The 10,108-nt window shown below is 43.5% G+C and overlaps 1 protein-coding gene across 1 annotated transcript; it reads left to right on the top strand.

Annotated features, from left to right (window-relative positions):
- Positions 1-754: 754 nt before the first annotated feature.
- Positions 755-3,993, top strand: LOC142349083 (uncharacterized). The gene is made up of 3 exons (XM_075400496.1): positions 755-1,169; positions 1,299-3,148; positions 3,652-3,993. The coding sequence occupies exons 1-3, from the start codon at positions 755-757 to the stop codon at positions 3,991-3,993; spliced, it is 2,607 nt and encodes an 868-aa protein (XP_075256611.1).
- Positions 3,994-10,108: the final 6,115 nt, after the last annotated feature.

The following is a 10,108-nucleotide window of genomic DNA, read 5'->3' as shown; positions in this document are numbered from 1 at the left end:
CATCAATTTTATTGAATCATCTACATGCGATTCCACATCCTGAGGGAGTCTCCTACACCAAACCTCTTCCTCACAGACTCACAAGGTAAGGCGTTGAGGTTTCCTAATTTTAACGTCTTGTCCGCCCCGGGAGCGCGAATCAAAGACTTCTACAACTTCCTTCCACAGCCAGGTCAGTACGAGACCATCGTGCTGTTCGTTGGTGGGAACGACCTCTTCAACGGTCGAAACCCCTCATCAGCCTCTGAGTTGGACATTGCCAACGAACTCTGCCTCCTCGCTGACAGGGCCTGCACGCTCGCACCGAGAGTGTTTGTCATTGGAATCCCACCAGGACACTATCAGCCGCAGAGGTCGAAACATACCAACCAAATTCTAGCAGCACAGGCCTGGGTTGGTTGTTTCGAGGAATTTCCAAGGTCATCTACGACGAGAACCTCCACGTTCGAAGGGACCGGGTCCATCTAAATCACAGAGGACTCAGTGGGGTGAGAAGCATCCTCAAACAACGGGTCCTCAGAGCCAAGTTCAGCGAGCGAGTGGATCGAGAGGGCCACACGGGAACCTTCTACTGCTCACACCGCCGCTGCATTTGTGGCCTTTCTCGAAACTAGGCTAGTCTTCTAAGCCCCGATACTTGTTTAAGTATCACCGGCTTCACAAATACCAACCCCGATACTTCTTTAAGTATCACCGGTTGCTCCTCTGTTTGCGTATAACTTGACTTACATCGGTTCCCCAAAAGAAAATCGAGATGAAGTTCAAACCACCTGACCTATCGGCAACTGCTACCCCGGAACAATGGAAGTGGTGGAAACGTTGCTTTGCAGATGGACTGCGCATTAATGGCACCACCACAGATGCTGACAAGCTGGTCTTCTTGCGAACCTACGTAGGGGCCGACTACTTTGCGCTTCTTGAGAGTAATACCGGCTACAACGATGCCATAGCGACACTAGACAAGCAGTTCCTGAAGCCAACAAGGGTCCTGTTCGCGCGTCACCAAGCCTTAAGTGCTAGGCAAAAGGAGGAAGAAACTGTCACACAGTTCTTTGGACGTTGGAAACGCCTGGTCGAGAACTGCGAATGTGCCGACCTGGACATTCAACAGCACAAGGATTATTTAGCCCGCGATGCCCTAATTGCGGGACTTCGTTCCGACACGATTCGTGCGCGGTTGTTAGAGCTGTAGGATTCCAAACCCGATATTGATAGCTGTGTTTCCTTGGCAAATGCAATCGAGCTTTCAACGGACTTCTCAAAGTCTTTCAAGTCGCCTGAAGCATCAGTTGTTGCAGTTGCGGATACGAATTGTGCAACTTTCACACTGTCATCTACAAAACCTGGTACACAACGGCCCCCCTTCAACGGTACCACCAAAGCAAAATGCAACTTTTGCGGTCTCAAGTCACATCCTCGCACCAAATGTCCAGCGAAGCGCGACACCTGCCACAAGTGCTCGAAGTTGGGTCATTGGGCGTCTGTATGTCGCTCCTCGTCTGCAGTCATGTATGCTTCCCCTGAAAGCGACGGTAATGGGGACCAAACAGTCGCATCAGTTTTTTGTGCTACAGGAGCGGCCAACACTGTGCAGGCAGAAATTTTCTTCAAAGAAGCGGGAACGTCCGTGCAGGGAATGATCGACACTGGCTCGACCGGATCGTTCATTACTCTGGAAGCAGCTTCAAAACTCGCCCTCAAGATCAATAAGAAGAGGAAAGAGACAACTCTGGCCAATGGAGACACCTTGGTAACTAGTGGATCGACACAAGCAACAATTGTCATGAACAAAAACGAGTATAACGTAGCGTTCACAGTCGCTAGGTCGTTGGTCGCAGACGTAATTATTGGACTGGATGTGCTTCGAAGGCACCATGAAGTGAACCTGATGTTCAATGGTCACCGACCAAAAACAAGTCTGATATGCGCCTCATCCACGCAATCTGGTTTCCCAACCATGCAAATTGACCCACCCGTAATTTTTTCGCCTTCGGTTTACAAAGCAAAGCCTATCGCTTCAAAATCACGGAAACACAAGATCGAGGACCGCAATTTCATGGACACTGAAGTCAAAAGGATGATCGCGGATGGGATCATCACCGTCTCCACGTCCCCGTGGCGCGCCCAAGCCTTCGTAAATAGAGATCACAAGCCCCGCATGGTGATAGACTACTCCGAAACAGTGAACCGATACACCTCCAAAGACGCGTTTCCTTTTCCGGATATGCAAGAGCTCTTGGACAAAGCAGCCCAGAAAACTGTATTCTCCAAAATCGACTTGAAATCAGCTTATCACCAGGTCCCGATAAAAGAAGAAGATCGCCCATTCAACGCCTTTGAGGCATGTGGCCAGCTCTTTGAATTCACCAGGCTCCCCTTTGGCCTCACGAATGCCGTCTCCGTCTTTCAAAGGGAGATGCTGTCCTTCATCAAACGGAATAAGTTAGAACGAACTTTGGCCTATCTCGATGACGTCATCATAGGGGGACGCACAGTGGAGGAACATGACGCAAATCTAAATCACTTCATGGCGGCGGCAAAGCGAGAGAGCCTCACCCTCAATGAGGCGAAGTGCGTTTTTCGTACCAAAACCGTCGCAATGTTGGGACACATTGTGGAAGCTGGAACAAAACGCCCGGACCCGGAGAGAATACGCACCCTCCTAGATTACCCGGTACCAGAAAACCAAGCCCAATTGAAACGCCTGGAAGGCTTCTTTGCCTACAATTGCAAGTGGATAAAAGATTTCTCCACTAAAATCTCACCGTTGCTCAAAGCACGGAAGCAAGGGGCTTTTCCCTTGGACTCCGAATGCAAGTCTACAATTCAAAAACTCAAGGAAGAAGTTGGAACGGCCATTTTATGGCTTCCTGTACCAGGTGAGCCCTTGGTCCTTGAAACTGACGCCTCCGGCTCGGGGATTGGTGCAACCTTGTGTCAACAAGAAAAACCCGTCGGATTCTTCTCCCGTACACTATCCAAAGCCGAAACTGCATACGCAGCTGTTGAACGCGAAGCGATGGCCATTGTTGAGGGCTTTCGACGATTCTCGGATTTGTTACGCTGCTCGAGAGTCCTGGTAAAAACTGACCAAAAATGCGCTCTCATTCATCTTCAGTCGCAATACGTCACGGATAAAAAGTCAAAAGTTAGTCCGATGGAGACTAGAGCTCTCACAATACAATTTCGACATTAGTTATCATAAGGTATGCGATAACGTTTTTGCCGACGCCCTTTCCAGATTGGCTTCACTCGAGAACAAAACCTGCCAGCAACTTCACAGGGATCTTGCGCACGCAGGCATCACACGTCTCTACGAATACGTTCAGCGATATAAGCTTCCCTTCTCTGTCCAAGAAGTCCGACAAACAGTAACAGATTGTCAAACTTGTGCCCTCTGGAAGCCCAAGTTTTATCAGCCACCAAAACAACAACTCATTTAGTCAACTAGACCCTGGGAAAAGTTATCCATCGATATCGTGAGGCCCAAAGAGATATCACAGTCTGGAAATCAATACTTATTGACTGTAATCGACGAAAATAGTCGGTTCCCCTTTGCCTTTCCATTCCGCAAGATTACATCAAGCAGTGTGAAAGGCTGCCTTGCTCAACTCTTTTCAATTTTTGGTCCTCCGAGTTTCATACACTCAGATCGTGGCACCCAGTTCCAATCAGAGGAATTCCAAGAATTCTGCTTCTCACGGGGTATCGGTCTCTCTCGAACGTCACCGTACCACCCCAAGGGAAACGGGCAGAACGAGAGATACAACGGTGTCATCTGGAAGTCCGTACAGTGCCTTCTCCACTCGGAAGGCCGGAAAGGCTCTGCCTGGGAGGATCTCTTGCCTAGAGCACTGTCCGCTCTTCGAACCCTCATCAACACCGTTACCCGCGAAACTCCTCACGATAGGCTGTTCAACTTCACAAGGAAGGCAGGAGGAGGTGTCTTCGCCCAGGCGTGATGGATACGAGCCGGCAGTGATGCGTACTTAAAAAAGCACGTCCGAAACAAAGATGAGATGCCTGTTATTCCTGTGAAAATAGACGAGGTCATAACACCGAATCTGACGAGGGTGAGCTTCCCTGATGGTAGAATAGACACCGTCTTTGCCGGGGACTTGTCGCGAAGGCCAACCGACGACACCTTAAACATACCTTCGCCGGCGTCGGAGGACGTTGAGATTGCCGGCGTCGGAGGACGTTGAGATAGGGGATCGCAGGATAACGATGTACCAGTCATAGATGACGACCAGCCAGCGGCCACTGTTCCTGAAGAGACCGCCACGGCGCCGGGAAGATCAAACAGAGATGACGACCAGCCAGCGGCCACTGTTCCTGAAGGGACCACCACGGCACCGCGAAGATCAGACAGAGTCCGAAACAAACATAAGCATTTGCAAGACTACGAGATAAACATAGAGTGACAAGAACTTGAGTGGTGAAGAATGTCATAATACGACTCCTACATAACTTGATAATGATATATATATATATATATATATATATATATATATATATATGATAATCCTATGTTAATGTACTTGTGTATTATAGATGTCTGATGTTTGATTCAATAAAAGCTTGACAATCAAGCCGTGTTCTCTGTCGTCCACACATCAGAAATATTCCCGTAAAGGAAGCCATTAAAATTGCCCTGCGATCGCTTTATGCTATGGACGATAAACCAAACATACCTAGAACAACAATGAAACGTCTGCTTGAATTAACCGTAACCAACGTTCATTTCAAATGCAATTAAAGTTGGTACTGTCAGAAAGACGGGTTGGCAATGGGTGCGTCCTTGGCGGTTATTTTGGCAAATCTTTGGATGAAATCGTGGGAGCCACAACTGAAATTACAGACACCTAAATGTAAAACCAACACACAATCTAGCACTTGTCGCAATTGCGAACACCGTGTAACATATCGTTCCAGGGTTGTTGAGCGTGGAGTTTGTAATAGATGGTTCCACGCAAAATGACAGCAAATCAGTAACACAGAATATAATAGCATGGAAAACCAGTTCTGGATGTGCGCATTCTGTCGTGAAAATGATCAGACTGACATTAACCATTCGACCGAAACTAAAGTGTTCCTAAGATATGTCGACGATATTGTGAGAACAGTTAGAGGTGACACAAAAGAGCCGAAGTTGACCAATTGACGTTAACTCTATAATTAGGCATATCATTGGGTTTTTCAATCAATTGTATTCTTCGCCCATATGTTATCCATGACCCATTCCGCAATTCAAGAGCGTTCGGGTACATGGGGTTGCAATTAATCAGTGTGAAATTTCTATAGGATACTCTAGAAATGGGGTCCATGTATCTAATTACTTCTGAAGTATTGTCAGAAGACACCCTAATTGGTACTTCCTCCGTACAAAACTAATTTTAAGGCACCTATGGACATAAAGTATTCCTCCCGCTCTTTCTGCGCTTGTACTCAGGGCGTTTTGTTGACTTAAGAAAAATTGGTGTGAATTTCCGTTAATTGATGTCGTTAGAATTATAGCTCTGTGCAGTTTTTTTATGTGACAATTTAATAACTCTATTTGTTTCAGGTTTTCAAACATGCCTCGAAAATCCCATCCAAAAAGTTGGTCGAGTTTTTTGTCCCTGAGATCTGTCTCAGATATATCTGTTGTTGAAAAAATTTGTTCCATGGCCGTCAACTTTTCCGCTGTGTAAAACAAATGTCTGTGGTTTGTTCCAAAAAGCAGAAAATTACCTATATGTTTTGTCTTGTTTTTCAACTGGACAACTAAATTTCTTTTTCTGTCTAATTTGCTCGTCAAGTACTTTTTGTTTCCAGCGCGAACTATTTTTGCTGTTATCGAGTCTGAAAAGTTAACGATCGTTAAGATGTTTAGTTTTTTGTCTTGGTCGAACAGATATTGTACTGAATCTATTTCCAATGTGTCTCCTTGATATAACAGGGTCTGCTCCTGTTTCAAAGGTTCTTTAAAATATAACCATGTTCCTTCATTTACTTCTCTAGTTGCAATGAACAAAGCCGCATGAAAATTTCAACATTTATCATGATGTTACCTTTCTGTGTTTCACCTTTTGGATTGATCCAATCCACGGGGTAGACATAATTCACTCCTTTCTCATCTCCGCCTTTCATGAAAGTTTTTGATATCTTCTGAAAAAATTCAGCATCGGTTCGGTCAACATTCATCTCGTTGAGGACTTTTTTTGAGCATTGAATTCAAAATCACCAAGACCCGGTAACCGCGCTTTGTGTCCCTGCCATAGATGTTAACAGACTGACTCTCTTATTGGGTAAAACGTTGGAAATATTTGTGATTTTTCGTTTAAATAAGTTGCGTCGTCATACCAACTACTCTTTTTCAGCACAATTACCGTATTTGCAGCCCTGTACATGCAGTATTTTAGTTTACTCATGCTGCATTTGGCGTAGATCAGTCCTCATTTGTTTACCTGCTCCTCGTTTATATGTGACGTTTCACATTTTGTCGGCTCCGTCATTGCAAATTTCTGCGTCTGTAGAACGTTCTTAAAATCATACCACACAATCTCCAGCATTGTGAAAAACCTAATATTCTAACCAACTGAAGAAGTTTCCAGTTCAGCTTTACGATCCAATGTGGGTTCCACGCCCTCTGCATTTTGTCGTATCACCTTTTTAAAAAAATACATCATTATCGAATTTTTCATCTGAATCTTTATCCTTGAAAAAAAAATAGTCTTTCAGTTTCCGTGGTCTTGTTATTCCCGACGCACTTCTTGTCTGATATCTTGGTTCGGCGACATTTTGCGAAGTAGAAGCCGTGCACCTATTTGGAAATTCTTCGCCTTCACTCCTTTCGGATGTTGACACCAGACTCTCCCGCTTCTGCTGTGTGGCTACTTTGGGCGCAGGTATCTTTGTGCTTCTGCTCTTATTGTTGGTGTTAGTATTTATTGATTCTCTTGTACTCCCACCCATAGGTGTTTGAAGCGATTCGTCTTTGACTGTCTCATTGTGAGTTTCAGTATTAGGATTAATTTGACTAATTTTTCCTTCAGGTTGAACTTCTCTTCTTTCTGTGTCGTTCAATATTGGGGTCACCACTTCAATTTCCACAAAATCATTGTCCTCCGTACCGTCGTTTTGTGTTGTTCTCGGTTCAATCATTCCCTTCTTAGGTTCTTTTTTTATCAGTGGTAGCACTTCTACTGTTAAAACGTTTGAGTCGATCGTAGTGGACCTTTTGTTGTTTTTTTGTTTTCACATTCTCAATAACAAAGTTCAGATCGTCTATTATTTCACGTATTACCTGAGGTCTGCCGTAAAAGGATGTAAATTTATTTGTCTGGCCAGTTTTTTTTTTGTGGTGTTGAACACCATTACGAAATCACCTTCTTCATATTGTGGTCCAAATGTGCTACGGTCACAATAGGTTTTTTGTCTTTCTTGCTCCACATCCATGCTTTCCCGTACCAACTCATGGCACGTTTGTAGTTCGTCTTTCAAACAAACAACGCAATCAATCAAAGTTGTGTAGATTTTGGTTTGTATTGTTTGATACATGCAATCAATCGGCTGCGCGCATGATCGTCCAAAAAGGAGGTAAAAGGGGCTGTACTTCGTAACAGAGTGAATTGATGATCTGTACGCCATCATTACTAGCGGAAGGTAGTCGCTCCAGGTGTTGTGATGTTCACCCAAATATTTTGCAAGACTCTCTTCGATTGTGCGATTGGTGCGCTATATCATTGCGTTTCCTTGAGGGTGATAAGCTGTTGTTGATGTCCTGTTAATTCCCAGCGCTCTACACATGTTCTTGAAAAGATTCGACATAAAATACTGCCCTTGTTGCTATGAAGATTTGCCGGACAACCAAACTTTGAAACCCATACGTTTACAAAGGCCTTAGCTACCGTTGAAGCTTCTTGGTTGCTCATGGGAATTGCTTCATACCATTTTGTAAACTGATCTCCAATTAACAGAATGTATTTGTTTCTGATGGACTCGGGTAAAGGTCCCATAATGTCTAAGGAAATTTGCCAGAACGGATGACTTGGTTTCCACGTTGTCAGGCTATGTATCTGTTTCTGGTGTGGAGATTTCTTTTGACAGCATTCTTCGCAAGAAATTACCCACTCGTGGACATCTTTTTTCATCCCGGGCCAGTAGAATTGTTTTCGAACCCGATCGAATTTCTTGGCCAAACCAAAATGTCCACAATGTTCATGAAGGAAAGGCAGAATTCCTTTTAAAAGAGATCTCTGAATGACTATTTGTGTTAAATTATTAAATTCGTCAATACGTTTCTGTCCCTTGATTAGATCACTTTCAATCCGTAAGATTCTGAAATCAGTCCAAAGTTTCCACAGTACCCTAGAGGCTCATGCTATGTGTTTTAACTGAGGGCGTTTCCCGTTTTCAATCCAGTTTCTCAGTATAATGAGGTCGGCTGCATTTTTCTGATGTTCAACTAGTTGTTCAACAGATTTCCCTAGTCCAATGGACCAGATATTTTTTCTTCCGTATTTTTTTGGTTCACTTGATCGCAGTCTTCGACTTGGTCTTCAGTCTGTGGAACTCTCGACAGACAGTCCGCGTGAGGGATTCTGTTTCCGCTTTGTGTTTGATTTCATAGTCAAACTGTCTGAGCTTTTCTATCCATCTGGTCAATAATCCGTCTGGTTCTTCAAAACTATATAACAACGTGAGGGCCCTATGGTCAATAACAATTAAAAATTTTTGTCACAGAAGATAATTTCTGAAGTGTTGAGTAAAATAAACTATTGCAAAAAGTTCTCGTTTCGTCGCAGAATAGTTTCGTTGACTTTTGCTGAGCGTTTTGCTTGCGTATGCAATAACACTTTCACCCCATTGTTGTCTTTGAGAAATAACTGCTCCAATGCCAAAACAAAGAAGCGTCGGTGGTTAACGTATGGGGATCCGTGTCATTCGGATAACCCAAAATTGGTGCTTTCTGTTTAGCTTGTTTGAGTTGTTCAACTGCTGATTCACATTCCTTGCTCCAAGTAAAACGTTCTTTTTTGTTTAATAGCTTATAAAGCGGCTCTGCTATTTTTCCGAAATCTTGTATGAATCTTCTGTAAAAGCCTGCTAGTCCTAATATAGCTCTCAATTCTTTTATTGTTCGTGGGATTTTATTTTACTGACTGCCGCTACTTTCTCAGGATCCACTTCTACGCCTTTATATGATACAATGTGTCCCAGGAAATGAATTTTTTTCCTGAAAAAACCTGCATTTTGAGCCTTTTAATTTCAATCCAGCGTCTTTAAGTCGCCCAAGTACAAGATCTAGGCGTTTGAGATGCTCCTCAAAGGATCTACTGAAAATGATTATGTCATCCAGGTATACTAAAGCCACTTCATAGAAGAGTCCCGACATGATCAATTCCATTAAATTTTGGAAAGCTCTTGGCGATGACGCCAAACCCATGGGTAGTCTCTTCCATTTGTAGAGTCCCATTGGAGTTACAAAAAGTGTCACGTTCTGTGACTCTTCATCGAGTGCCATTTGAATATATCCCGATGTCAAATCGATATTGTAAATTTCTTCTTGGTAGCGGCCAACTGGTTTTCTCGATTTGTTTATTCAAACCTCTGTAATCTACAACTAGTCTGTAGCTGCCATCTTTCTTCTTCAACAATATTGATGGTGCTGCCCAATACGAATGGGTTGGTTCTAATAATTTTGCATCCTCCAGATCTTCGACAATTTTTTCATTGCTTTTCTTTTATCGAAGCTCAGACTGCAATAACTTCTTCTGAACGGCTGTGCACCTTTGTTGAGTTTAATCTGGTGTTTAATTTTGTAACATTATCCTAAATCATTTGAGTTTCGTGAGAAGACTTGTCGATGTCTCTTGAACAATTCCTGTACTTTCTCTTTCTGTTGGTCATTTAGTTTAGAACCTTCCAAGTTTGCGTGTTTTCCCATTTGAAAATTTTCCAATGTTTTTAGCTTATTTTGATTTGTGAAAATTCCATTCACAACTAAGTTTTGTTTGTTTTCAAAGTAAGTTCCGACTTTAGTGCTTTTATACACGGTTACTGGTTCGTCCGTTAGATTTAACACTTTTATCAAACTCCAACCATCTTTCATCGATATCATACA

The sequence above is a fragment of the Convolutriloba macropyga genome, chromosome 11, assembly GCF_964194025.1.
Source record: "Convolutriloba macropyga chromosome 11, txConMacr16.3, whole genome shotgun sequence".
In the NCBI taxonomy this organism is placed as follows: domain Eukaryota; kingdom Metazoa; phylum Xenacoelomorpha; order Acoela; family Convolutidae; genus Convolutriloba; species Convolutriloba macropyga.
The sequence above is the reverse complement of the archived record's forward strand: the minus strand, read 5'-3'. Positions and strand labels throughout refer to the sequence as shown.

Excerpts from the sequence above, each read along its gene's own strand:
- LOC142349083 (XM_075400496.1), top strand. The coding sequence starts at position 755 with ATGAAGTTCAAACCACCTGACCTATCGGCAACTGCTACCCCGGAACAA. Across the intron at positions 1,170-1,298 it reads ACTTCGTTCCGACACGATTC|TTGCGGATACGAATTGTGCA; the intron begins GTGCGCGGTTGT and ends CAGTTGTTGCAG. Across the intron at positions 3,149-3,651 it reads TCACGGATAAAAAGTCAAAA|ATCGTGGCACCCAGTTCCAA; the intron begins GTTAGTCCGATG and ends TCATACACTCAG.